This window comes from Hippoglossus stenolepis, chromosome 9, assembly GCF_022539355.2.
Source record: "Hippoglossus stenolepis isolate QCI-W04-F060 chromosome 9, HSTE1.2, whole genome shotgun sequence".
Taxonomy (NCBI): Eukaryota; Metazoa; Chordata; class Actinopteri; order Pleuronectiformes; family Pleuronectidae; genus Hippoglossus; species Hippoglossus stenolepis.
This window is the reverse complement of record NC_061491.1, coordinates 16,117,712-16,144,585: the sequence shown is the minus strand read 5'-3', so window position 1 is coordinate 16,144,585 and position 26,874 is coordinate 16,117,712. Positions and strand designations below refer to the sequence as shown.

Genomic DNA, 26,874 nt, shown 5'->3' with positions numbered 1-26,874 from the left:
TAATCCAGTCTCCTTGGATTAAATGCATCTGAATGTACCTTTAATTCAATACTAATGATATGTTATGTGAGACTGGCACAGCAAAATGACTATTACATAGTTCTTTTAAGTAATAATTAAAATAGAATTGACACAAAGAAAGATAAATGTATCATTCTCAAAATATAAAAACATCAGAAAACCCTACTTGCCTGAAAAAGAACCTGCTAACTCATGACCAATGTTGAGTTTGAAATTGATTTTGATATTGTTATCTTTTAGTCAGTATTACTACAGGCAATATGAAGATAAATCCATAGAAACCTGATATGGTACTTTATGTATTAAGATCAGTCTATTTCAGTCTTTATGAATCTAATAATTTGGATAAGCAATACAAATTCAGGCTGCTTTATGTTTACTTCATATGTATGGAGATATATATGTGAATATCTAAATGTGTTGGCGTCAGAATTTGATTGCTCCAATAAATCATTTGTTGAATTCTCTTTAGGTGAATACAAAATTTCTGTTGAAATGGTCACATTTTGCAAACAGAAATTAGACACAAATATAATTCCATACAGATGTATGATAGAGATTGAGTTTGATGCAAATAGATAAATAATATTGCAATAAATGGTACCAGGTCACTTCGGTGTCTTCATGCATGTCGTAACAAGCTGGAAAAGGGTTGGCACAACGTGCACTCAGCAAAACAACCGACCAAGAAGGATCTCAAGGTCACAGCTGCACAGCCAGTTTCCCTACGCTGGAGCCACTGTGTGTGTGTGTGTGTGTGTGTGTGTGTGTGTGTGTGTGTGTGTGTGTGTGTGTGTGTGTGTGTGTGTGTGTGTGTGTGTGTGTGTGTGTGTGTGTGTGTGTGTGTGTGTGTGTGTGTGTGTGTGTGAGACTTGCCCTTTCTAACGTGAAGGCCGTGACATTACTGATATTTCTGGCGACTCACTTGTGAATGTTAAAACACTTCTGCCAACCATTTTGCTTGAATGGCTTTTGCAGAACTAATGTGCTGTGTTGTAGTTCTACAGTGAGTGATACAAATTTGGATCAACTTCAGATGGACCTTTTTAAATAATGCACATAGCTGTTAAAATCTGCTAAACATGTTCACTTTTGCACCGACTCACTGCAGCTTGCATGCCACCTGCCTTGTATGAAGTTTTTCTCTGATCTGTTGAGACAAACGTTTCTCTCGTTCTGACTCAGCCTGTCTCTCCTTCCCCACAGACTTCTTCGCAGGATTCAACCCCTTCACCAAACCCATCCTATATGGACACATGACCAGAAGCAGCTGGCAAGAGGAAGAACACGTAAAAAAAAAAGCAGACAGGCAGAAACGAACAGCTACAGACAACAACTTACTGACAACCACAGTGGCTCTGCCGACTATCAGCACGTACCAGAAGAGAAGGATACAGATTTACCTGTAGTTTTTATTACTTTTTTTTCCTTTTTTTTAAGAAACTGTGGGTAAAAAAAACATCTATTACTAGACTAGAAGCATGATTTCGTATAAAACAAAAAACAAACAAACAAAAAAAAACTAGCAACCAAAACGTGCTTCCTGTTATCTGTATCAGCATGAGTGACTGCTGCCGCATGGCCTGTCTTAAACTACAAATACTGAGGGAACGCAGGGGTGGGTGTAAGGGTGGGGTGGGACGGGGAGGAGACACTGCTGTATATGGGACAGGCATGCATTGTAGGGTATGGTCAATCACTGACCCGTTTTCTAAACCAACAGGGGAAAATTTAGAAAAAAAAAGGGAGATGAATAAAATAATGAAGATTACATAATCTCTAGGCAACAGGTTCCTCCCCCTCCGACCTGCCATACTCCTCTGAGCATCACAAACCTGTCCCAGTGCTCTCAAAGTCCAGTAAAGCTACAATTATCACAAGGATATTGGTGTTGTACATAATATCTTATGCACTAAAATGCTCTGCGTGACTGTGTTACGTGTGTTGTTTATGTTAAGATCCCTAAGCGACGCCACTGATGCTGCTGTTTCAGGTACATAAGAAATTCCTCCCTGTTTTGTTTTTTTTGTTCGTTCGTTTCTCGTTTGGTTCGTTTGGTCTGAACCTATGTATTATTCTATATATCTCGAGATCTTTGTGGGTACAAGAACATACAAATGTTGTGTCGCTCTGCCTGTTTTTAAACGTCAAGATTTCTGTGTGTCCGGCTGTTTGTTTCTTTGTGCTTCTCATGTGCGTTCACCCTTTTGCTTTGGACGTGTCAAACTGTTGAGGGAAGAGTGTAGATCATGACTCTCAGTAATGTTGGTTTTTGAGCGTTTGGAGGCAGGTTTCTGCAGCGAACCTGTCTGATAGTGACAGATGACAGATTATGAGAGATTAACCTACCATCCCAACCCTCCACCCTTTTTGGTCCACAGTTCGCTGTATCCTTGTGAGGTCTGCGTTAATCCGACGTCTGTCTAAAGTCCCAATACCTCTCTTCACTCCATGTTGCCCTACCTCCACCTCTCACCCCCTCGCCCCTTCAGTCAGCCTCTCAGAGTAGATGTAGCAGTCCTGCCCCCCTCCAGCAGGGGGCAGGATCCCACCTTCGGCTCGTAGCAGTGTCTGTTTGACCTCATCGTGCAGAATCTGACGCCAACACCCATCAGGTGCACTCACAGACCATCTTACCACCACCAGAAGGTGTGACTTGATGAGGGTGCAGCAGCTGAGATGATGGTTGATAATGTAATAATAATAATGTAGCACTGGTTTGACTGGGTAGAAGACAAGGAGTGACGCGTGTCAAGGGGTCACAGACGTGTTGAGCTGTGGTGTTTGTCTCCTTGGTAGTGTAGCAAAGACAGTCAGTCAACGATCACTGTGATGAGAAACTGTAATACTGACCCGCAACTGTGAGCCTGACCCCTCCTGAAGCGTGTCTCACCCCTTCCCCTCCTCTTACGTCTTTTATTTTTTCATGGTTTACTGTCTTAACTGTACTTCAGCAGAAGCAATAACTGCTTGGAAAAGGAGAGGATTGTTTGTGCGAGTGTGTTCGAGTGTGTTTTCGTGTGACAGACGAAGAGACGGAGAGAAAGAGGATTTTAGGATCATAGCTTCTGATAGCTTACGATCTGTTCACTACAGCTTTAGCCTTCTCCTCACTACACTCAGAAATGATGTCAGTACATTAGTATCCTGCATTTCATCACTCTTCCTCTTTAGATAAGAAAACTATTATGCTTGAGTTTTACACTTAAGAAGTATCGGTATGACTTATGTACCAGCCATCCCATTTGCAAAGTGCCCGGCGTCTGTCTGGTCATGGTTTTTAAACCTTAATAACATTCATATGCACCTTGAAAGGAATCCGTGTGTGTGTGCATGTGTGTGTGCGTGCGTGCGCGTGTGTGTGGTTTTAATATCATGTATTCAATCCTGGATATTGGGACATGTCAATGTTGTGATAATATCACAGGAAGTAATATTGCAAATGGACAAAGAGCAGCAGCTCTCAGATTATATATAAATAGACGTGTAATTCTAATTCACATATTTTTTAAACATTAATTTACCTCAATAAGCACATCATCTCACATGATATTGATTACATGCATTCATTTTCTGTAGACATCAAACAATATATTAAGGGAAAAGTTGCAAGTCACAAAACCGTTGCAATAAGGACCCATCAATAATAAGTGTTTAGTTTGGCATCACAGCCAGAGATGATGAATGTAAAGTCTTGGTAAACTGTAAGTCTTGTTATAAAGTAGACATCTGTGTTGGCTCTGTACTTTAGTAGATGATAGAGTATTTCACTCTGTTGTTTCAACTCAGTATCTGCTCATGTCAGTTCATTGTCATCTCATTGCAAACACGCACACAGATCATGTAAGAAGAGAGATTTTAAGAGAAGCCTCTGTTTTTTTTTTTGACATTTTAACAAAATATCCCTTCATCAGATATAATTTATATTTTGTTATATTTTCTATGAACCACAAAAGGTTTGATGTCAGTGAAGATTACACTGCAGTGTAATGGTGTTGCACCCCTCATGTCTTATGGTTTGCTCTCTAAGGGCTCATGATTATGGTATGCTTGGTTTCTGAAGCAGGGGGCTGTTTTTTAAATGCACAACTGATGTCAGGGTTGGAGTGAGGGGGTGGGGGGGGCAGCTGCATGGAATTGTGGGAAAACTTGGTGGCTTCGATGGCTAGTCTTTCGAGATGACAAGCATTTTTACTCAACACAGCCCACTCCTGATCTATTTCTGCCCCCTTATCAAACACGAGACTGAGCCCATTCTAAGGCCTCCATGTGGTGACAGTTTGAACACAGTCTGAACGGAGGAGTCGGACTAAGTGCAAGCAGAGGGAGGAGTGGTCACATCGGAGGAAACGAACAATGGAGAGCCCTGCACTGAGGGACGACTGAGACGATGCCATGCACCAAGTTCATGCAAAAATATTAACTGTTGCAAAAACTAGAGAACACATGTATATTCCCTTAGAATGGATTGAAGACATTATTAACGCAATAGCATATTACTCAATACTAAGGAATGCAACTGCGCACATGCACAGAAAATGTTTTTAACATAAAAGGCTATATATATATATACATATATATATATGAAATATATTAAAATATATATATATATTTACTTAGAATGCTATGCACCCTTATTCGTCAACTGGGATTCTAGTTATGTTATGGATGTACTTTTAGCATCATACAGCTGTAGCTACCAAGAGACTGTTGAGTTCTGGGTAATGCCTGTAACCTGGGGAGAAATTGGGGTCTTGTGGGTATTTTAACCTGTTTTGTTTGCTTTTTTTTATTGTTCTGGAGAGTCCAACATGAATTTAAAATACACATGTTAAAAGCCTTTTAATCCAATCAAATCCGAGGACATCTATTGACAATTTACTCTGTACACCAGCTCAACATTTACAAAATTAATAAAGAAATGAAATGTCCTTGTGTACAGCGTGTATGTGTATTGTGTGAGACACTTAAATCCACGTGCACCCAGCTACTGATGATCATACTGTAGCTTTGAATGGACCAATTGTTATAAACACACTGAGCTGCCCACAGGCTTTGTCCCGTGCATCGTGTGGAGAACTTCTACTTTTCATCCAACGTTAAACATGATATGGTCTCAAGCAGAGTTACTCTTTCAAACTCTGCATAAGCATGAGTGTCTACTACAAGTCATATAAACATACGACTTGTAGTATAGTATGTAATCTAGTATATACATAGCCTGACTTTCTGAAAAACAGTCAAATGAGAAATGCACCATTTTCAGAATAAATTTAAGAAATGCATTTTTACAAAAACAGCAGGTATTGCTTGTGTTTACTGGAGGTTACAGCTCCTGACAAGGAGGTTATGTTTTTATTTGGATTTATTTATTTGTTTGTCTGTTGGCAGGATTAAGCAAAAACTTCTGGACGGGATACCTAGAAAATTGGTGGAGGAATGCAGCAGGGGAAGAATGTATTAAAGTTTGGTGCAGATCAGGATCAGGGGATTCATTTATTTTTTACTTTCTTCAACATTGGAACAATTTTCTAAATATTTTCAGTGATATGTGGCTGATAAGGGAACCATCCCTTTAATGTGCCAGTAGGGGGCGCAGTAAGCCCACCGTGTGCAGCTGAGTGTGTTGTTTTGTTTGCACGCAGCAGTGAGTGCAGGAGGAAGAGGAGGAACGTGTGCTCAGCTCCTGCTTAACAAAGAGCCTGGACGCTGTGTGTGTGTCTGTGCGAGTGTGTGTTGTGATGTGTGATACAAGCTTTCCTCGTTTGCACTTATGATAAAAAGACGTATTTATTTTTCTTAGCGTTGAAGTGGCCGCACATCAGACACAGACTCGGAGCCTGTGAGGTGTTTGTACATTTCCACTAGTTTGAGTCAGTCGCCGCAGAGAGAAGATGTCCACTGACTGTCAGAAGACCACTGCCAAGGCCATCCCGTCCACCAGGAGGGTGACGGTCAACGACGCGGAGCACATGCCCCACGACTACTGCACTACTCCGGGAGGAACCCTGTTCAGCACGACCCCTGGAGGTGGGTGCCCTTCATCGTGTTTACGTGTGTGTGTCGGTGTGTGTTGTTAAACTTTAGACACGCATGGGTTATAATCTCAAACTACTGCAGTGTGTTTGTGTGTGGTGTGCGTGTGTGCGCGCGCGCGCTGCAGTGGCTCAAGCTAACTCCATGAGGTCCGCTCCTGTCAAACCACACAGGGCTAGCTCCGCCTCAGCTAACTGCTAACAGCTAACTGTGGCTAGCAAGTGTCAGGTTGTCAATAAACACGATGAAGTTCAGACTCTGAGGCAATAAAGTACTGACGGTCACAGTCATGTGAGTAATACATACTTATACCACTGTGATATGTACTTGTATCACTGATTTCTCATTTTAAAGGGACGCGTGTTTAGTTTTTAATTGTGGCTTTCGTCAGCTGATCCTGGCACTTTTTTCTCTGATACAACTTTATTTACAAAATTGTACGTGTACAGACATGGCGGAAAATACCCAGCTACACTTAAACAGTCATGTCGACAAATTAATATTTCGTATTGCTCATTGATAACTTCATTGTACACTTGGACAGTTACGTTTTAGTGTCTACAAGTTGTAGAGTTTTCATATATATATATATATATATATTTTTTTTCCTGTAAAGTTGGGGGTATTGTTTGCCTTTCTGCAGTTATGGATATGAACTTAACTGTACAGGATCATCAAGTTTTCAAAGAACTCAATGTTATACAACTCATCTTTACAATGTGTAATGACATTTTTGCTGTCAAAGTTCACACCAAGATTAAATTTACACAATATATCTTCATTCAATGGAGTCTAAGAAGTTACCGAATGGATATATTAGTGAAATATGTGTGTAAAAGATTCTTACTGTCCACCTCTGTCTCCGACAACAAAATTACTTAATTATGTATAAATACATATAATATATAAATACAACACATTGATGCTATAATATATTATCTTATGCTATAATATATTATCTCATTACTGCCCTCACCTATTTGTCCTTTCAGTGTTTCATAGTCAGACTTCATTAATTGATTGGATAGATTTTAGTGACTAGAGCAGCACTAGTGTCAGAAAATCAAAAGCAACTGTTTTGATTAATTGTGATGCCCTATGATTTTAAATTATTTTCCTGATGTCTATCATTATGATAATTTTATTTAATTATTATCATTAATCAATAAGTAATTGGTAGATTGATTTCCCAATTAATTGCAGTTATTGGGGACAATTGTCAAAAAAAGACTGGACACCTGCATACATATGTAGCATGGCTGTAGATGTCAGTAGATGTGCCTGTGATCTCAGTGCTCCATCTAAGTGAATACAGTGCTCTGTTTCTGGTGGTCATCCTTCACATTTCCTGCCTCCTCATACAAAAGGTACCAGGATCATCTATGACCGGAAGTTCCTGCTGGAGCGTCGCAGCTCTCCGGCGGCCAAGACGCCTCCGCGAGGTCTGCCCAACATTCCAGGGGTGACCAGTCCTACCACCAAAGACCCCAAAAACAGAGAACTACTGAACAACAATGTTGCTTCACCTGAGAGCAGCAACACTGGTATGTTTACACGTCAGACACACACCACAGGGTGACATACAGACGGAGGGATTCAGTCCTATTGTCGTGTGAATCAACCATCAGATCATACAATGCCGCTCTTTGCTGTCTAAAATAAGATGAGAAATAAAGATCATTTGTGTAGTTTCACATTATTGAGCTTTTTCCTCATAAACCATTTACACACTGGCACAGCCGTCAGGAGCAATTAGGGGTTCAGTGCCGTGCCCCACGACACTTTGGCATACTGACTGGAGGAACTGGGAATCAAACCACCATCCTTCTGGTGAATGGACGGCCCACAATTTTTCATATGTTTTTATCTTTCTTTTTAAGGTGACGACGCGCAGTTTGAAATGGACATCTAGGTGGAATGAGTATTAAGATGTCAGACTAACCATCGTGATGCTGTGAAGAAAGGTTCCAGAGCACCTTTCCCATCATCCATTCCAGGAAGACAGAGGTTCACCTTCAGTATCCACAGCATCTTATGGTCTTCAAGTCTTCGTCAGTCTCGTTTACTCGTTTTGCCCAAAACAAATGTGTAATGAAACCAGGCCTCAAAGCTCAAACCTGATTTACGTGTGACAACAAGTGTGCCTTCCTGTAGTGGCTACGAGTTTGAAATCAACACTGGGAAGTACTTAACACCAACAAAGCCTCATCATTTGTTACAGAGAGAAAATAATAATAAGATTTTTCAGAATTTATGTGCATTCCAGAAGGAGAAGTCCGTCACTTGATGTGCTTTTATTTCCACACATTTCTAGACACCTCTCCTCAGATGTTGCCTTGATCATGTTGAAGTTTCTGTATAAGTTTAGGTACAGTTGGATCATGCTCTTAAAAATTTGAAAAAGTACTTCACCTGAAGTGTCATACAGAGAATGTAAAATAGATTTTTGTTAAGGACATTTTGAAACAGATTTTCACACGGTTTGAAGAGTGATTAAAAGCATTAAAGGAAAAGCAAACAACACTTTGTGTGTGTGTGTGTGTGTGTTCAGTGTGTGCTACTAATGAGTCTCGTACTATCATGTTGGATTTGAAAAATACTTTCCACTGACATAATTTGAACAATGTCTTCAGTGTTTCACTGGTTTGAATACACATTTATGTTGCTTGGTGCCATCCAAGAGACTAAAAAGACACATTAGGTTATTTCATGAATAAAATGAATAGAAAAGATTTGGTGAAAACTGAATTATTAGCTTTTCAATTATCAAAGTGAGTGAAAACCTAATATACATTTTCAAGTGATGATTCTTGACTTGGGCTTGCATTGCAGCCTGTAGCACTTCCTGTGCTCCCCTGATTCAGCACAAGTTAGGAATCAGGAATTCCTCAAGCGGCTCCCTGATAACCTCAGTCAGTGGACTGTATAAAGAGAGGTCAATATACAACTCTGCATAACTGGGAGAAACTCCTTCTTTTCCTTCCATTCAACATTTTGACCTCCATGTATGCGGCTTGCCCTTTGTTGATTTACCGTATACATGTTATTAAAACCTTCACCAGGCCAAACAGTCTAATTAAACTCAATCAAGCTGCACCAGATTTCACACACATCACTTCCCTAAATGTACCTGATTTTTTTTCCATCAAGATCCATGAATTATTCTCTGGGACTGGACACCAATTTTTCCCAATGTATGAAGGTGAGGAGTTATATTGAGCCTGTGATGGACTAGTGATGTTTCCAGGGTATCTCCCTTTCACACATGTTGTTAGAGGCTTCAGATGTCTATGACTCCAATAAAAGTAAACAAAACAATAAAATAATGTTCAATGATTTAATGTGATCATCAAATGTTTTGGGTGACGGTAGTGAGCCATTGCCATGGTCTGACCATCACGTTTGTTCAGGATGAGCAGGACCGGACATGATTTGGAGGCGATGACGCCAAGCTCAATCTACTGTGTTGTATAAGAAGAAGAAGAATATTTCTATTGCACCTTTCAAAAGTAGAGTTACAAGGTGCTTCACAAAATAGAAATACAAATGCGAGGATATAAAGCCAGATTATACTCAGCACTGCAGTGAAACAAAACAGATAAAAGATCAACATTAAAACTTTAAGAAAATAAAAGCTATAAAACTGCCAGTCTATAGGTTAGTGTTCAACTGCTTTTTAAGATGAGATTTGGGACCATTATTCTTTCTTTCTTTTCTTATTCAATGTCCTGCTGGTCTGGACTGTGTAACTACTGTTATTTAATTAAGAAATAGAAAACTCATAGTTCCATTTGTGATGGTGTAACCTTTCTAAAGTGGTGGAAATCTTACAGGCAAGGACAGAAAAGGAAACAATGCCAGAGGGAGCTGAGTCGGGACGTGTCTCGTCTCTCAGTGTGGATTGAACAGTTTCAGATGATCAGTTCCAGTCTGCCCTGTCCTTCCTCCACAGTAGCCTCAGCATCCAGACGTTGACTCTCTCCGTTCCCCTCACACTGCTGTCTGTTTGTTTGGGGTCCGCTTGTCACCTCTGCTTCCTGATACCCACCCACCACCACCCCGCCTCTCCAAAACAAACAAGTGCTACTGCTTCTTCTCTCCCCCCATTGATCCGTGCTTCAGTGTACTTTGTGAGTGGCTCCACTCAGTGCGCCTGTTTGATCACAATCAACAAAAGAAGCCTGGCCAGAGAGCAGCTAATGACCTCTGATGATGATGATGATGTGTGTGTTTGCACTGTGAGGACCAGAGATGTGGATTGGAGGTGAGGAAGGCAAATACACTAAACTGTTTGATGGTAAACCAGGGAGAGAAGACAAGTGGGATTAAGATGTGAATGAATATCTACGAGCAGGTTGAGGGTCTGAGGAGTTTGTTAATACAGAGGGATTCTTTATAACAAGGTGTGTGGACGCACAGTAGCTAGAGTTGAGAGGTTGAATGGACATTGCTCCAAATGAAACTGACAGAAGACATTTTTCAACAAATAAATTGTGTATGGAAGAAAATAGTAAGTTTTTAAATCTTGCAGATTAAGCAAATTAATACCTTTCTATTTTTGTTGAAACTTAGATGCCACAAGATTTTACTTTGAAAATCGTCTTTTTCATTTATGTGGTCTGTTAATCTTTTGAATATTTATAAAATGTGCAATTTCCCAAACTATTCCCAGTATAGGTATATGTTTTTGATCATCCCCTTTCTCCACTTTTTTAATAGAGTTCAAGCAGCCTGACGGAATCCTGACATCCTGTGACAAACACTAAAAGATACAAAAATATATATTTGTCAAAAAACTGATAATCATCTACATTTCATAAAAAAACAGGCCTTTTTCACAGATTAAGATTTGGCTGAATTTAAAGTTTTCTGCAGCAGTGGAAGAAAATGAAGATATTTCTACAGGTGCCCAGACTTCTGTTGGTGACAACAAACTAACAAACTCTCCCTGTCCAAAGGCAGTGTCTGATGTATCATTGGAACAACACTGTACTGCAGGAGGTAATATTGTGTATTGATATCAGAATGGCAAGAAAAAGACCAATAAATAAAGTTGGGCAGACAGGTTGTTCAGGGCCTCAACCTACAGACAGACAAACAACACAATCTCCAGACACGAGACCCACCGAGCTGGTTTGAGATGACAGGAGGTGAAAGTGAAGCTTAAGGTTTTTGTCAGGAAAAACAATTCTTACTTTACATTGCAGAGAAAACACCATAAATGTGTTTGTCTTAGAAGTAAATCAAATTCAAATTTATTTATTTTATTTATATATTTTTACCTCCACCAAGGAGATTATCTTTTCACCCCTGTCCATTTGTTTGTTGGTTGATTTGTATGCAAGATTAAACAAAAACTACAGGAGGGATTATCATGAAACTTGGTAGAAGGATGCGATATGGGGCAGAAAGGAACTTTTCATTGGACCTAATGAAAAATATCTGGCATGTTCAAGGAACTGATATCTATGAATGTGAAATTTGGTGCAGCTTGATTGAATTGAATTTACAGGGACTGTAAAGGGACCTTGGTGGAGGTTTGTGCTCTGCTGACTGCTCTTATAGTTTTCTATGTTTTATTTTCAGAAACATTGGGACATTACACTGTACAAACTTCAGCAACAATGGAGGTGTTCTCAAACATTTGACTTGTAGTTTCCATGTTTGTAATTGCACCAAATTCATTCAAACCTAAAATAAGAGTATCCATTTTTTTAAAATGAGTCAAGTTCTCAATAGCCGAGTGTTTGAAAAGACAGAAAACTCCATGTTTGTCAAAATAAAATGTTTATTATTTATTATTATGTACAAAATATACATTACAATGTATAAATAGATACAACATATAATACTTGTATAATGGAGCTTACTCCACACCAAAGATAGAAAATACATTTGTGCACCACCCAGTATGGATGAAATATACTTTGAGTCATTCAGCCATGGAAAAGGCCATGAAACGGAAGTCTCACTTTAATATTTGAACATTAAGGTTGTCATGAAAACAGTAAAGAAACATATTTATGCTCTGTCAGAAGTCGCTCTTGTGACTCAGGGAAACACACAGTGATGGGGGGGGGGGCCTTCAGTGACAGCCACACTCCTCAACAATCATTTCCTCGTGATGACGCAGCATCAAGTCGTCGTTCTCATAGTAGAGCATGGAGAGTGGGCTGAGCCGCGTTGGCACGCAGGACGGACAAGACACTCTCTCTGGATGGCGATGACGCAAGAGGCTCTGAAAGATAGAAGAAGAATTCACATAAACAAACAAACAACTTCAGAAAAACCTGAAGTTTCTAAAGAACTCAATTGGAGTAAAACCAGAGCTTCCATCTTACCTGCATGTATGCATGGTTGGTGGGCTGGAAGGACTCATCCAGGGGTGTCGGGCAGTCTCCCTCACAGCGATATGCGTTGAACCGCTTGGGATGCACAATCCACTCGTCCCAGCCAATTTGGTCAAAGTCCACCCACATGTCTACCTTGCGACACAGCGGCCTCTGCACCGGCTCCGCTGTCGGTGCAGCTCCACCAGCCACTCTCATCCTTTCCAGTCGGTTCCTTTTGTGCCGTCGACTTTGGCTGTCACTGCTGACTCTGTCCACGGTCACATACTTGGAGTTCTCCACAGTGTGAATGAGACTGTATGCAGCGTGGGCTTCCTGAGGCAGGTTGTGTTTGGAGAAGATGACCATCATGACCCGGTTTGTTATTGAATGGTTTATTTTTCTTTGCCTCAATCCCAAATTCTTGAAGAGGGACTTGTCAGTTGTCTGCCTCTCCTCCCCTGCACCGCTCCCACTGCCTGCCTCTCCGGAGGCCTCCTGGCTTGACACTCTGTCTCCTTGGTACAGCCAGAATTTCAACAGAGCGGTCACATTAAAAACCTTCCAGGAAGACTTTGTGCTGCTGGGCGACGTGCCAAAGCTCCCCAGGAAAAGGTGATTGTCCTGGCATGATGTGCTGCCCGGGTCACAGCTCTGCTCCCGGGAGTGATATAAATCCACAGTGGCTCGCTCGGAGGCAGAGAACGCTGGTAGACTGATCCGAAGCTCTGCCAGCTGGACGAGCTCGCTGGCAGAGATGGCTGACATGTCAAATGTTACTGTCCATCTGTCACCCACTTGGTGGCAACCTAAGAAAAAAAGAGACGTGTAAATGAGAACTCAAACTCACACACAAACAGTCAGCAGTTTGGGGGATTCTGGGAAAACCAGATCCCTGGACAAATGTCAAAACAGTGGAGTGGGAGGGTGAACAGAACAGGATGTGTATTGAACCCCCCTGTGCAAAGATCGTCTGAGGGCTAATATACACACCCTGTCACATAAAACAGAGAAAGCCTTTAAAGTGGAATAAGCATTTTGACACTTGCTGGGTTGTAAAAAGGGAGGGTCTGACAACACAGAGAGTGCAGCAGCCAAAGAGCTGCTGGACAACAGAGACTACACAAACAGAAACAGACACATACACATACACTGTCTAACTAGTTCATGCCCAGAATAAAGCTTTATTCGAAAAATAATAATAAAGTGTTTACTCACTTTTAGCCTTCAGACTTAGGACAGAGTCAGAGCTGTACGCTGATGGGTTGTCAGCTGGCGTGTTGACGGCGTTGACAGCTACTGGCGACGAGGAATCGACGGTCCTGAAGGAGCGGTACAGCTGCATCATGTACAGAGGGTATCTGCTGCGATGATTAACTGAGAGGTTTCTGAATGATAGACTTCTCTCAAGGCCGTCGCGAGACCTGTGGGCCCGACCGGAGAAAATATTTCCCAAAGAGCCGAGGAGGAGTGTGCAGAAAACTGTCAGCACTCTTGTTTCCATTTTGACTGAAACTCACAGAGCGAGAGAGAGAGAGAGAGAGAGAGAGAGAGAGAGGTGAGAGCTCCTTCCTTCCTTCCTCCAGCTGGTCTCAGGCTGAACTGACGCTGGCTGCAGACGGGGCTCCAGACAGGCCCCTTTATAGTGGACAGCTGCCCTTTGATGACCCCTGACCACGCCAGGCATCTCAGCAGACCCTCTGATCACCGGAGCACATCAGAGGGCCACAGACAAGAAAACATTTAGCCAAGGTCATTGTCCTGTCAAGCTAACCCGGCCTTTTTTTATTCAGCCTCCTCCCTTTCAAATGTAAAAACCCATTAACAAATAACACTTTAAATCTCGTATATCCATTAGCACCTATCTGTTTCGTATCAGTGGCACAAGTTCCGTGAAGTTTCAATGGATGATACATGACAACAAAAAAATGAACAAATTGATAAATCTTTATTTAATAATGAAGAATAAATACAACACTTGTCGCGTTCACTAGTTCCTGTGAGTCAGGAAGGAATAAAACTGTAACATGCTCAAAAACTGTGTGATGTTCAGTAAACTGTATTTCCATATGGTCCCAGTGGTGATCACACAGATTTAGTTTATAATTTACACTGGCTCCAAAACAAATTTGCCGATCTGTGTTTTAATCACAGGAATATGTGAATTATTGTGTCAAGGAGAAAAATGGTTCTCGAGACTCTAACTAACAAACAAGTTATCAAATAAACAATAAAAAGCTGAAAAATGTAACAGTAAAAGTCTCTACAACAAACATTCATATACAGACAAAACGTTCATATGTCATGTAGAGATGGAGGTTTATAAGGTCTGCTTTATAATAGTATTATATCATAATATAATAAAATTGCTTCACTCTGATTGGCTCGTATGCGTTTATGTGTCACTTAACTAAATGACTGACGGCTGGTCTGTTGATGTTGTCTGGAGACTGTTCCCTCACAAAGAGCTGAAGAAGTTCTTCACCTGTGTATAAAAACATCACAATAGATCAGAACCGGGAAACACATCAAACATCCAATCAGAAAACAAATGCACCAGCGCAATGAGCTCTCACTAAACCAAAGGCACATGAAAAATGACAGTGACCCCATGTGGTTAACGATGGCACAGCACATATAAGATCCACTAAACGAATACATACCTTTGTAATAAGCTGCTGCCGCACCTCAGGGTCCCTCTGAAACTCCACATTGGCATCGAGTCGTAACACAGGTATCTGTTTTAACTTCTCAAAGTGTATTCTGAAAAGACAGAGCCGAGCCAGTTAGACAGTTCACCACAGCAGCAGACCACACACTGCTGACCGTCATCTGTTTACAGCTGAGCAGCAAACAGCTGCGAGGACAGCCATGTAGAACACAGACTGTCAAACAGGAATCTGAGCAGAGCATCCTGTAATACAATGACTGCGCCACTGCTGGTGTCTTTGATTTCAGTTTTAAATTTCATTTCATTTGAGCATTTCAAACCAGATTGCGGAGGGAGGATTTGCAGTCTGCATTCATAGGAAGCAACAAATAATAAAGTTGACTGAACATTGTTGAGCTCAGCTCCATAATAGTAACTTTAAATGTTGCACCTCAGAGGTTATGATTAGATTATTCAAAAACACATTTCAGCGGTCGATGGAAAATATTCAAAACGTAAGGGTCTGGAAACGACAGCCACGTGATCATTACTCACTCAGTACTTTTCTCAACCAGCCACCGCTCGTGTTGGACATGTAGCTTCTCCAGGTAGTCCAGCTCCACTCCCTTCTCCTCGGACCTTCCCCGACTCGCCAGGCGCTCCATACATATCTGAGAGATGCACAACTGCTGTGTTTGTATTGTTTTCATGATGAAACTGAATATTGTTTTTACATAATTGTCAATTATGTACATTTAAATTACAACATATACAAAAGTGAATTGACGGAAATTTTAACCGTATAATTCTGTTTGGAACAATGAATATTTAAGGCATCAGCAACCTGTTAAGTTTGGCTGTCACAACAATAATGGTTTTATAGTTCCAAACGCATGTTGCGCTCGAGTCGAACGGAGGCCCCCTGTCCCCCCTGCGTGGGGGTGTTCAACTCGGTTGCGTACACTGGATGCATGTCTTCAGCCCCTTCTTGGTGCTTGTAGGATGGAGGATGATTGGAATTAAACCCAGGACACAGGGGATGCATATTGATAATATATTAAATTAATTTTAAAATCAGGGAGAGGGATTGCATTTAAACAAAACATTTATACGTATCCTGTTTTGTTACGACATTTAGCGATCCTAAAGGGCTGGTCTTTAATGTTCATACCTCTGGTGGAGCTGCGAGGTAGATGATGCCCTCCAGCTCCACCTGGTGTCCAAACTGCTCCACCAGCAGGGAGTGCCAGTCCTGGTAAACGGCCCATTCTGTCGAGTTGATGCAACCCAACTCAAACATGTTCAGGGCAAAGATGTATCTGACAGGACAGAGAGTCAGGGTTCATTTATAAACACAAAATAAAAAAGAATGTATTCTCTAGGTGAAATAGTTCATATATACATTTCCTACTAGTTCTATCCTAATTATTAAAGACAATAATAATATGGTAATATAGTTTGAATTCGGGACAGCGGAGTGAGTGTATTGCTGCCAAACTCAGCCAGGTTGATCTAGTTTGGGTTAAAGAGGACATTAACCCCTTCACACCCATAATGAATGATAATGTGTTGTCTAACTGAAAGACCCAGAACTATAATTCCACCAACAGGATCAAACTTACACTTTTCTGTCCTGCTCGGTCTCACTCACCTGTCGCTGTAGACTGAGCGCTCGTACACCTGGACAGGCGTTCCCTCCGAGCTAAGCAGGCGAGCTGGAGGAGGCTGCAGCTGTGTCCTCAGTCGGCTCATACACGAATATGTCTGAAATGTGTAGGACCAGCGCTGGGGGTCCTGGTACATCATCTGCAGCAGGTTGCTGACTGTCGTCTGGGGGGACGAGTCTGCCCCCTGTCAAACACACAGGCAGAGATGGTTGGCCTCCTTTGGTTCTTTTGTTTTGAACAGATAAGGATTTCAGGGAGAGTGCGCCCACCTTTGACGTCCCACTCTCTATGTTCTGCCACTTGCTGACGGGTTCTGCCATCACCTCCCAGTCCGGACAAGCTGACTGCAGGAGTCCGGCAAAAGTCGACTTTCCAACAGCTGATAAATGACATCACATAAAGCAAGGATCTTAAACAGCCAAGCCACAAACTGTGTGTGTGTTCCAGGTATTACTCACGACACACACACATTATGTCACCCTTATAGGCACAAAATGCAACGTAAACCATTGCATTTTAAGGTGAAGGTTAGTTTAGGGTTAGGATTATGTAACTAGTAACTATGGTTAGAGTAAGTCTCCAGGAAATTAATGTAATGTCCTCTGAAGTCATGGAGACTCAACTGTGTGTGTGTAAGATTATAGTGAGTTTATAGTTTAGTTTTTTCTCATTTGCTTCAGCAGGACCTTTTCTTCTTGGGGTCCACAAAAGCTTTACGTGTGACAATTCTTTCTACGTCGGAACTTACATCATAAAATAAAATATTATGAAATAAACAGGACAGGACTAGAAGACACACACAAACCTGCCTGACAATAAAACAATCAGATATATGAAACCATTACTCGATTCCCTGGTCCTAACTATGAGCAACAGAATACCTATGTATATACAGAACTATCTAAAGTCATTTCATAAAAACATAACTAAAGCACACGTGTTTGGTTTTATGGTGTGTGATCTTACCTATGTTGCCTTCAATAGAAACTCTCTTCACTTTGGATTTTGCATCTGGAGTTGAGGTTGTACTCAGACTCCTGGAACAAGAAGCACTGATCATGTCCGCTTTCCTCGCCACAGAACGTGTGTTGGTAGTTGTCTGTGTGTTTCCAGCTCGTAACAAGCTGCCAGGTGTTTTCCACTGAAGAGGAGGAGGAGGAGGAGGAGGAGGAAGAAGAACACTGAACCTCCTCACCTGTGTCAAACCGATGTGTTTGTTAAACTTGGACACAGGGTTGAACAGGACGCATCGACACAGGCCGGCAGCCATGATCACAGGTACAGACACACAGGGACACTCCTCGCCATGCTGCTCTGTTACTGTTAGTGAGCAGTTACCGCTGAGTTGCTCCTGGCAGCTTCCTCTCTATGGTCCAACACAAACTGAGAGAGTCATGTGACTGCTGTTTATGTGAATATAACTTATTTACACGTAACGATCGGATGGTTAAATTGTTCCTGTGGCGTCCACTTTATGTTGTTTCGTATATTTGCTGTTAGCAGGTAGAATTGGTCAAGTTAAGCTAATCAGGAAGTGAGCTCAAATGCTACAAACAGTAGCGAACACATGCACTTCCGGTTCACGCGTTCTTCACTTTCACAATAAAAGCCGCCTGACAAACACAGAATTAACTATATAGGTCAAATTCATAGTTTTTTTTATTTGACACACTAAACATAGTGATACAATGACTGTGTTGTGTATTATGTGTTTGTACACAATCAGTGGTGTAAAGAGATTAAGGTGGTTACCCGTGGTTACAGTTTTACAGTATGCGTTTGTTTGACAAACCGGAAGTTAATTATCTTCGCCAAAACATTTGGTTTTACAGATGGATAACAAGGTTAAGCGTTTTTATTTAGTCTATGCAGAGAATAAGATTTACAGGAGACAAAATCAAAAAAATATTTTCTTATCTTCACAAAATTAGATGATATCAATTTCCCCTCTATTTATTTATTATGTATTGTCGATATATATACTGGCCATTACATCTCGTCACAGATTCATCTGGATCATTTTTCTTATTTACAAGATATAGATGTGTTTTTATAAAAAAATTACATATTTAAAGAAGTTTGTAAAGAAGTTTAAGGTGAGTTAATAATTAAACTTTCACTTGTATATATAATTTGTTTATTTTTAAAAACTAAAAAGTCCACAAACCTCCAGAAACTCTTTATTTAAAAAGCCATCACTACTTAAAAAAAAAAAAAAGCTAAATTATGTAAGAACAACATTTGACAAATTACATACAGAAGTTTGTTCAGTCTAAATTACACGACAGTTTTATTCAAGGTTAATTGAAATGCAGCACATCTGAGACAGTTGAAGTATTATCACTGGTTGAAATGACAAATGATGGAAAGAAACCTAAGAGTGAATAGATTTTTCTCAGTAGCTGGTGTTTTTGATGGTGATCTTCTGAGCCTCCTCAATCTTGAAGTCATTGATACCTGAAGGAGCAAACCAGCATTTTTCAACCAAAGTGAACTTAAAGCAACAGATCAAATGAACAAAGAGACTGAATATTAATGAGTCACAGTATAATATATACAGTGTGTGTGTGTGTGTGTGTGTGTGTGTGTGTGCGTGTGCGTGACCTTACCCTGACTGTGTGTGGTGCCATCAGAGGAGAGGTGCCAGTATCTGCGGTCACTCTGTCGGGCCTGCTCTCCGTTCACCATACTTAAGAAAGCTCCCCACAGGCTGGGCTCAATCTCAAATCTGCCAACAGCATCAGATAATACTAGATATAGACAATCATATAAAAAAAATCTGAAATCCATAGAGTTACATTAAATTAACTCACATGAAGCCAACTTCTCTCCCTTGGAGAAGTTCCAGGGCCTCCAACAGAGAGCTGCCCTTCGCCACATTGACAGAGTAAAGAGCTGCTTCCCCGCTGGACGTCACCACTTCCACTATCACAGTCACTTTGGTCTCACTTGGTAAAACCGCCACAGGGTCTATGGGCTCCAGCACCAGAGTGTCTGTAGGAGGGCACATGCCATTACAAAACAATGATGGAACACAACAGTGACCACAGAGGGTGGAAATAATGCTGCACATACCATCCTCGTTGAGACACTCCTTGCTTTTTACTGTCAGGTAGGATTTCTGCTGGAGAGCTGGCAGGATCTGAGATATGGCCATGGGGTTGTTGTAGGTGTTGCTTCTGGCGTCTGTCCTCATGGCCTCCATTGAGGCTGCACACTCTGCAACCGGGATGCCCATTGCCAACAAGGCCTGGATCACATTGAATAAGTAGATTTAAGGTACAAAGAGTTCTTTCTGCAGGATTTCATGCAGTGAAAGAGACAAAGTGAGCTGAATAAATAATACGGGAAAAGATTCTTACTTGGACTGCAAGACCTGTGCTGAACTCATTCCCAATATGGCCATCGGCCCGCCTAGAGGCCAAAAGCTTCTGCTTGGTTTTGTCGAGGGCTGTGTTTAGCTCAGCAGCGTTTCGCACATGGAAGCCAGCGTCCTTCACACACTGAAGTGCCATCCCAGCCATTGCATAGGTATCTAGAGAGAGAGAGAGAGAGATTCACATAAAACGTGAATGTGGCCGACATAGGAAGATTTAAAGCATGAGAATCTAAGCTGTTACAGGTAAGGTTTCTAGATTTCTTTCACAAAACATTTAAAAATGTTTACATTTTTTCCCAGAACTGAACACTAAACCTTCACTCTGTGTGATGACCTAACAGAAAAAAAGAATCTTACACAACTTCATGGAATTTATCCATCTAAAATATGACTTAAAATATAGTATCTCAAACTAATTCTAAACAGAGAAAACACGATTCTTATCATAAGATTTGAGACACATCCCTGCCTGTATATACAGTCATTTATACAACCTATAAAATATAGGCCAGTTTCACTCACCGATGCACTCAGCCTCTCCATGTTCTAAGTACTGGTGTTCCACCGCCTGGATGAGTTTGTTGCTGACATGGTTGTTGACCCTGATGCCACTCGTGCACAGAGCGAGCACACCCAGAGAGTACTGGTAATAGTTGGTCAAAGGGCGGTGGCTGACTGTGTAAAGGAGTGATCAAATAAAAGAAAACAAATTATATTAAATCACGACTTCCCACTTACGTTTAGGTCCTCTATTTTCTCCAGTGCCATTACAACATTTTCTTATTTCACTTAGAATAGAATTTGTCAATAGTTTCTCCAATTGCTCTGTTGATTTACTGTTGATGTATTACTGGAGACACAGGAGCCATTACAGCTAACAAGCTAAATTACAGCCATTAATAAATAGCCTACATAACAATAAATGCTGAGTGGATTTTCTTTTTCAAGAAATATCTTACAGAGGATTGTGTGGCCCAGTGTAAAACATTATGGTAGGAACCTTTTATGAAAATTGTTCACTTCCCAAAAAATCTAAGGAAACTTACAGGCAAGGTGCTCTTTTTCTTTTTCCATCTGCTTCTTCAGGTGTGCCAGCAGCGTCTCACTCGTGTCGCTGACGGTGAAGGTAACTGTGTTGAGGTCGTAGCAGGAGGCTTTCAAAGCCAGAGTGTACAGCGCCAAGAGGCCGACCACAGACGGACTGCTAGAGAGAGAGCTGAGGAAGGCACAGGAGGCATAGGGTCAGGTGAGAACATCAAGAGAAGAATATATGAAATAGTTTAATGACTAATTAAAGAATTTGGAAATGTTGAATTACTTTTGTATGTCATTGTGCAAATGGGTGTTCAGTCTAATTAGGTGCTCGCTCTCCTTGGCAAGGTTGTGGTAGCTAGAAATGCGTAGAGCCAAGTGCACACTGGGGTTGGGGAGTCCTTCCTGCCTCTCCAGAGAGCGGAGCAGATCCTTGTTGAGTGACAAGTACAGCTCATTGTTGGATCCTTCATTATCTGGATTAACATTTTTCAAAAAGAAAGAAAATGTTTCTCAGACATTGTGATAACAAGCGTGAAAGTGCTCAGTGACTCTCGCTTCTCGCTGACACCAACTTGAACTTTTGTATCCTTGCAAAACCAGAAGTGCAGCATCAGCAGACACACGAGGAAATAAAGGCCGTGGAGACTTAACAGTGAAAATAACTTTCAAATCCGTGTTCAACATCCAAATATCTTAATGTTGCTCAATATTTCTCCTCAGCACTGAAGACCGAACAGACATCATGATTCTCCGCATTTTGACAATTTCACAACTTGTGTCGACAAACAAGCAACATGAAAGACATTGTGTCCAGTGTCCAGACCAGTGAGTCAGTGTATTTGGGAATCTAGGTTTTCCCCAGTGTAGACACAGATTGAGAAAGGACAGTGAGTTTTTTTTTTTGAATGACTGGTGATAGCTGTATTTATTTTAAAACGTTACGTACCACATGGTTTGCTAGAGGCAAAGGCCAGCAGGCATATTGTAATGACCCAGGACAGCATTGTGGTGGATAACCTGCTGGATAACACAAACAGAGGAAATAAATCAATATGTTTGAGTAAAGAGATAAAGCAACAACACGCATACACTATAAAATGAAGAGATTCAAAAATGTATTAAAGTTTTTATGTAGTTGAGAAAGAAACATAGATGTCAAACAGTAAATATGAAAATAATTTCAATAAACTTTTGGATTAGACACATAATCTCGTCACCCGTGTTATGTACATATTACTGGATCTGTATTACATTACAATTACAAATAATGTAGCATTACAGGGATTTAGCTCGTATATATATTGAATTCTTGAGTGAAGAGCAGCTCCTTACCTCTTCATGGAGATTCCAGTATGAGAAATCTGAGCCGAGTTAGAAAACAACAGCTTCGAGTATTTCACTGTCACATGACTCGTCACATGATATAAAGCGAAGGAGGAAAAAAAAGCAACGGGAGCCTTTAATCCAGCTGTGGCTCAGGCTAGGAGCAGGAAGTGGGAGAGAACTATCTTGTTGGCAGTTTGTAGTCTTTGGTAAGAAGAGGAAGGCAGGGGTCTATCTTGTTTGACGCATGTTATTGTTTATATTTTCAAACTAAACTGAGGACACATGCGCACAGACTTCACTCTGCTTCACTCTCTCTTTTTTTCCTTTTATTATTTCCAAAAGTTTACAATAGCCAGGATTAATAGGTGAACAGGTTACAAGCATGCAAGTACACTGAGTCAATTATAGCCCCTCCATACACCCCAACAACCCAGGTACACAACACAAAGAAAGAGGAAAATAATAATAAATAATAATAATAATAACAATAATGAGCGAACAAATATAAATAAATGCAATTTGCAATAATGCATCTATAATTTATGGTGTGCAATACCCATAGTGGCTTAGGGTCCAAAAATTAATTTATCAACTCTAGAAAAGTTTTCAAAGTAAGATAACATTCTGATATTTGATCCCAAAACAGCTTAAAGGTTTGAGGGGATTCATTACATAGTAAAAGTTAGCATTTCTTCACAAAATTTGTCATTGTAATCAATAATCTGCATTTTGTTTCTCATCTAAATGGAGACCAGGCATCACATCTAATACATATACACAAGGGTTTAAGTCAAATTCTATCTCCAAAACGGATTTGGTGAAAGAATGAATCGAAATCCTAAATTATCTTTCTATCCATCCATCCATCCATCCGTCCATCCATCCATCCATTCATTCATTCATTTATTCATTTATTCATTCATTCATTCGTTCATTTCAACAGGTTGCATTTCCAAACCAGATGCATAAATGTTCTTTCTGTTGTTTTACATCTCGTACAAGTAGGTGAATTATCTTTGGAAAACTTTAAGCATCTTTACTCTAAACGAGTTTTGACTTAACAAGACGTTTACGTACTGGAACTACAACTCCCATGATCCCCCTCGCACTTCTACAATTTCGACGACTCTTCTGGCGCGACTCGTCCCCCAGAATAGTTCGTTCACGTCATCTTAACCCGGCTCCCCTCGAACCTGTCTCACCTGCAGCTGAGAGGGATGTCTGTGTTCGCAGGAGGTGTCATGGTGTCAATGCTGCTGCGTGCTAATGCTAACAGCTCAATGGAAACCAATGGGAAGTGAGCGGAGTGAAGCTAGCCACACATCCATAACAACAACAGACACAGAGAGGGGCGGGACGGCTGCACAGGTCGGTCTGCAACACCAACTTTAGAAGTTCCCCTCGTGTCATTCGCCACAGACACGACGGGCAGCGTGCGTTGTGTGTTTGTTCGTGTTACGTTATATTTGTAGTTTTAATCACATTTACGTGCTGTGCGCTGTGGCTAGCTAAACAAGCAGCGAGTTAGCCCAGTGTGAACAGACGTGTAACTTGTGTGGCGTCATGTAGCACATCCAGTTTATCAGCTGAGTCCTGTCGATCTCCCAGTGTTTTCAATTCCAATGACCAGCATGCATCCCTCTGCTCCCTCCAGCAGTGAACCGGGCTTTCTGGCGGCCATGTATTCGTTTTCAGGCCCCACCAGCCTCCCCGAGTTTGACCTCGGACCTCCAAGCACGTCCGGTCACCTGCAGAGAGCATCAGCCTCTAACAAGTAGGTAGCTGGTGGTTGTGGTTTGCTAACCCCTTGTGTTTGGCCTTAGCCTGACACGTGTTTTCTGTTTGGACACATCTGTCTCACAGCAGCTGGGAGACACGGTGCCTCAGGAAGCACAGGAGGAGAGTGGATGATGAGTAAGTGAGAGAGAGAGAGAGGCACAGTTTGACCTTTCACCCAATGCCTGGATCACTCACTACAGGAGTGTGTGTTTTGTTCAGGGGATGCAGTGCCAAAAGGAGAAGGCTAATGGTGGAGGCTGAAGTGGATATTGTAGAGGATTCAAACAGGAGCGCCCGCTGTGACTGGCCCACAGCAAACAGCTGCCCGCCCCTGTCTGCGGAGCGAGCACCTCCACAGCCCTGTTCGGAGCCTGAGCCGCGGACCCCACCTTCGCATCCCTCCGCTGCCCTGTCCCGACCGGAGGCCGAGAGCTCCTGCATGGAGGTAGAGGCCGCTCAGAGGAAGCTTCAGGAGATCGAAGACAGGTATGCAGTTGGGAAATTCTCAGTCGTCCGGGTCACGGTGTCGTCGTAAGTAAGTTGTAAATGTGTACAAAGGCCTCCCGGGATTAGACTTTGGATGGACACCTCCTTAAGAGAGATCCCAATTCCACCTACCCTGTTGTTTATGGGTATAATATATATAAAGATATTACTTGTCCCAGTAATTCCAGACTATATAGACCTCCTGTGTCAGCAGAGGGTATGAATGTAGCATCATTGTACGTAGAAGTCGCTACAGTCACTCCACCGACTGGCCAACACAAACAGTGTCAGTATCTGTCAGTAATGTGCTTACATGGAATGAAAACCATATAATACACTGCTGGAATAAGTAACGACTGTCTTTTACATCTGTCTTAAATATTGGAGAGCATCGTTTAATTGTAGGATTTAGTTTTAAAGACATTGATCATTTCTGATTATGAATTCTTAACTTTAATCACAAGCAAATCCAGTGCATCTACAGTATGTGTTGATCATGAAACATTGTTCTATATACAGTTTAAAGACCTGGTATATTATACATTGTCAAGACATCTGCTGGTTTCAGCTCAACCCATTTATCTGCTAAATTCTGTTGTACAGCTGTGCAGTGACAATAAAGGCTTCTATTCTATTCTCAGCCACAGTGGGTTTGATTTTCCTCTCAGGGATCATGATTAGTTTGGGAATGTGTGTCACATTGAAAGCTGACATCAACACATACTGTCCCCTCTTTACCTCTCAGTGAATACTGTGATATTGATGTGTCACAGAATAACGCTGGAAGATGATGACGAGGATCTGGACGTGGAGCCTGCCCCAAGACGGCCAGTGCTGGTGATGTCAGACAGTTTGAAAGAGGACCTGCAGCGCGGCATCAGCGACATCCTCCCCCACAAAGTAGCCCAGTCTGTGTATGTAATCTTTATTTTGCACTTAAAAATTAAATTTTCTTGGTTCTATTTGTCTCACCGGCACCTCCTCATACTTTTAGGAGCCATTCCTGCATGGAGCTGGTGCTGTGGCGGCCACCGGACGACCCCTTTTGTCGGAGGCTAAAAGGCTCTTTACAAAAACAGCGTAAACAACAGACAGTATCCCGGCAACCCCCAACTCCGTGTCCGTCTCCTGTGCCTCACAGTCCTCTGAGTCCCCCCAGTGCTCCTGCAGACTCACACTCTCTCATGTACAGCTTTCCTGTGGCCCACAGCTCTGGAGAGGAGGACATGGAAATGTGATTCTGTTTAATGACTTTAAAAGCCACACCAAAGTAAAAGAGGGGACTTGTAGTAACACAAAAGACATAAAGGACCCAGAACCACTTTGAGTTGGTCACTTTGGCAAAGTATGTTGGGCTTTACATGAATATTGTGCTGTTTTGGACAGTTTGTGCAACACGTACAGTATTTTCATTTTCAGTATCATGACTCATTTTCAGTTTTCTGACTAGAATCCCAGGCAATCATATGTAACATGTAAGAATAGCACTTACCTAAGGAATTAGTGAATTTATATCTCCAAGGTAAGTTTGGTCAAGTCCCAATGACAGCCTTACATGACCAGTTTCTTATTACTGAGAGAATTGCCCTTTACCCTTACAAATAAGATAATTTGTATAGGATATTGCCAAAGCTTGGCCATTGTCCACTGATGTATTATGAGTATGAGTTTGTTCTGAGTGACACATCAGTGTGCAGCACCTGAATTTGTACAGTTTTTACATTCAGCTCGTGGGCTTTATTAACGAGACATTAAAATGTGTTGTTGTGAGCTCGCTGCATGGCTTGCAGTTGTACTTGTGGTAGAAAGATGATCTTCCTACAGTGTTTAGCGAGTACGCTATCCGTGAGCCTTCAGAGTTTTGTAAAGAAGTCGTGGAAATGCACCTTTTTATGATTCAATTGTATTTTCCAATATGCGTTACCAGAATTGCAGCCAGCCATTAAGTATTATCACTTTATATTTGTTTATATTAAATAAACTTAAATTGTCATTGTAAAGATTATGTATCGTTTTTTATGGGAAGACATTAAGCTTGAATTTAGTGAAAGTTTCTTTTTTCATTGTTAAATACAGCATATTAGGTAAAGTAATTTTCAACAAATTGAAAATTAAATACTGTACATTTGATAGCGAATGTCAAGGAGAAACTATATTTTAAAGTTT

The 26,874-nt window shown here is 41.3% G+C and overlaps 6 protein-coding genes across 17 annotated transcripts in view; 3 read left to right on the top strand and 3 right to left on the bottom strand.

Annotated features, from left to right (window-relative positions):
• ank1a (ankyrin 1, erythrocytic a) overlaps nucleotides 1–4,952 on the top strand; it is an 85,476-nt gene extending 80,524 nt beyond the window's left edge. For all 4 annotated transcript variants that reach the window (XM_035165860.2, XM_047341305.1, XM_035165861.2 and 1 more), the window contains one exon: nucleotides 1,228–4,952. The gene's annotated coding sequence lies outside the window, so the exon portion shown is untranslated. The remainder of the gene's footprint in view (nucleotides 1–1,227) is intronic.
• Nucleotides 4,953–5,646: 694 nt separating this feature from the next.
• LOC118115008 (eukaryotic translation initiation factor 4E-binding protein 2) lies at nucleotides 5,647–8,580 on the top strand. The gene is made up of 3 exons (XM_035165864.2): nucleotides 5,647–6,051; nucleotides 7,425–7,601; nucleotides 7,938–8,580. Exons 1-3 carry the CDS (start codon nucleotides 5,916–5,918, stop codon nucleotides 7,967–7,969), a joined length of 345 nt encoding a protein of 114 aa, XP_035021755.1. The 5' UTR covers nucleotides 5,647–5,915; the 3' UTR covers nucleotides 7,970–8,580.
• Nucleotides 8,581–11,827: 3,247 nt separating this feature from the next.
• On the bottom strand, nucleotides 11,828–14,181 carry spaw (southpaw). Its single transcript, XM_035166066.2, has 3 exons — nucleotides 13,605–14,181; nucleotides 12,399–13,195; nucleotides 11,828–12,295 (listed from the first exon to the last, which is right to left on the bottom strand). Exons 1-3 carry the CDS (start codon nucleotides 13,888–13,890, stop codon nucleotides 12,143–12,145), a joined length of 1,236 nt encoding a protein of 411 aa, XP_035021957.1. The 5' UTR covers nucleotides 13,891–14,181; the 3' UTR covers nucleotides 11,828–12,142.
• A 134-nt stretch (nucleotides 14,182–14,315) lies between these two features.
• On the bottom strand, nucleotides 14,316–18,270 carry LOC118115108 (deoxycytidine kinase 2). Its single transcript, XM_047341344.1, has 7 exons — nucleotides 17,670–18,270; nucleotides 16,973–17,082; nucleotides 16,688–16,887; nucleotides 16,208–16,355; nucleotides 15,592–15,707; nucleotides 15,050–15,149; nucleotides 14,316–14,871 (listed from the first exon to the last, which is right to left on the bottom strand). Exons 1-7 carry the CDS (start codon nucleotides 17,971–17,973, stop codon nucleotides 14,845–14,847), a joined length of 1,005 nt encoding a protein of 334 aa, XP_047197300.1. The 5' UTR covers nucleotides 17,974–18,270; the 3' UTR covers nucleotides 14,316–14,844.
• ccdc117 (coiled-coil domain containing 117) lies at nucleotides 17,834–26,708 on the top strand. 8 transcript variants are annotated; one of them, XM_035166069.2, is made up of 7 exons: nucleotides 17,834–17,981; nucleotides 21,169–21,328; nucleotides 24,098–24,217; nucleotides 24,307–24,357; nucleotides 24,442–24,708; nucleotides 25,482–25,622; nucleotides 25,703–26,708. In XM_035166069.2, exons 3-7 carry the CDS (start codon nucleotides 24,123–24,125, stop codon nucleotides 25,944–25,946), a joined length of 798 nt encoding a protein of 265 aa, XP_035021960.1. In that variant the 5' UTR covers nucleotides 17,834–17,981; nucleotides 21,169–21,328; nucleotides 24,098–24,122; the 3' UTR covers nucleotides 25,947–26,708. The 8 variants fall into 8 exon arrangements, with proteins under 8 accessions (XP_035021960.1, XP_035021965.1, XP_035021964.1 ...); XM_035166074.2 differs by lacking the exons at nucleotides 17,834–17,981; nucleotides 21,169–21,328 and adding an exon at nucleotides 23,554–23,811 and having other exon boundaries at nucleotides 24,101–24,217; nucleotides 24,310–24,357; XM_035166073.2 differs by lacking the exons at nucleotides 17,834–17,981; nucleotides 21,169–21,328 and adding an exon at nucleotides 23,554–23,811 and having other exon boundaries at nucleotides 24,310–24,357.
• Nucleotides 18,871–22,592, bottom strand: tcn2 (transcobalamin II). 2 transcript variants are annotated; one of them, XM_035166064.2, is made up of 10 exons: nucleotides 22,450–22,592; nucleotides 22,064–22,137; nucleotides 21,401–21,590; nucleotides 21,129–21,298; nucleotides 20,605–20,757; nucleotides 20,066–20,238; nucleotides 19,779–19,953; nucleotides 19,517–19,697; nucleotides 19,313–19,431; nucleotides 18,871–19,160 (listed from the first exon to the last, which is right to left on the bottom strand). In XM_035166064.2, the coding sequence occupies exons 1-10, from the start codon at nucleotides 22,455–22,457 to the stop codon at nucleotides 19,099–19,101; spliced, it is 1,305 nt and encodes a 434-aa protein (XP_035021955.1). In that variant the 5' UTR covers nucleotides 22,458–22,592; the 3' UTR covers nucleotides 18,871–19,098. The 2 variants fall into 2 exon arrangements, with proteins under 2 accessions (XP_035021955.1, XP_035021956.1); XM_035166065.2 differs by having other exon boundaries at nucleotides 22,064–22,134; nucleotides 22,450–22,527.
• Nucleotides 26,709–26,874: the final 166 nt, after the last annotated feature.

Excerpts from the sequence above, each read along its gene's own strand:
- LOC118115008 (XM_035165864.2), top strand. The coding sequence starts at position 5,916 with ATGTCCACTGACTGTCAGAAGACCACTGCCAAGGCCATCCCGTCCACC. Across the intron at positions 6,052-7,424 it reads GTTCAGCACGACCCCTGGAG|GTACCAGGATCATCTATGAC; the intron begins GTGGGTGCCCTT and ends CTCATACAAAAG. Across the intron at positions 7,602-7,937 it reads ACCTGAGAGCAGCAACACTG|GTGACGACGCGCAGTTTGAA; the intron begins GTATGTTTACAC and ends TTTCTTTTTAAG.
- ccdc117 (XM_035166067.1), top strand. The coding sequence starts at position 24,066 with ATGACCAGCATGCATCCCTCTGCTCCCTCCAGCAGTGAACCGGGCTTT. Across the intron at positions 24,358-24,441 it reads AGGAGGAGAGTGGATGATGA|GGGATGCAGTGCCAAAAGGA; the intron begins GTAAGTGAGAGA and ends TGTTTTGTTCAG. Across the intron at positions 24,709-25,481 it reads CTTCAGGAGATCGAAGACAG|AATAACGCTGGAAGATGATG; the intron begins GTATGCAGTTGG and ends GATGTGTCACAG.
- spaw (XM_035166066.2), bottom strand. The coding sequence starts at position 13,890 with ATGGAAACAAGAGTGCTGACAGTTTTCTGCACACTCCTCCTCGGCTCT. Across the intron at positions 13,196-13,604 it reads CCTAAGTCTGAAGGCTAAAA|GTTGCCACCAAGTGGGTGAC; the intron begins GTGAGTAAACAC and ends TTTTTTTCTTAG. Across the intron at positions 12,296-12,398 it reads CCAACCATGCATACATGCAG|AGCCTCTTGCGTCATCGCCA; the intron begins GTAAGATGGAAG and ends TCTATCTTTCAG.
- tcn2 (XM_035166064.2), bottom strand. Across the intron at positions 21,299-21,400 it reads TTGCACAATGACATACAAAA|CTCTCTCTCTAGCAGTCCGT; the intron begins GTAATTCAACAT and ends TGCCTTCCTCAG. Across the intron at positions 20,758-21,128 it reads AGAAAAAGAGCACCTTGCCT|TCAGCCACCGCCCTTTGACC; the intron begins GTAAGTTTCCTT and ends TCCTTTACACAG.
- LOC118115108 (XM_047341344.1), bottom strand. The coding sequence starts at position 17,973 with ATGGCTGCCGGCCTGTGTCGATGCGTCCTGTTCAACCCTGTGTCCAAG. Across the intron at positions 16,356-16,687 it reads CGCTCAGTCTACAGCGACAG|ATACATCTTTGCCCTGAACA; the intron begins GTGAGTGAGACC and ends CTGTCCTGTCAG. Across the intron at positions 15,150-15,591 it reads CTGGTTGAGAAAAGTACTGA|AATACACTTTGAGAAGTTAA; the intron begins GTGAGTAATGAT and ends CTGTCTTTTCAG.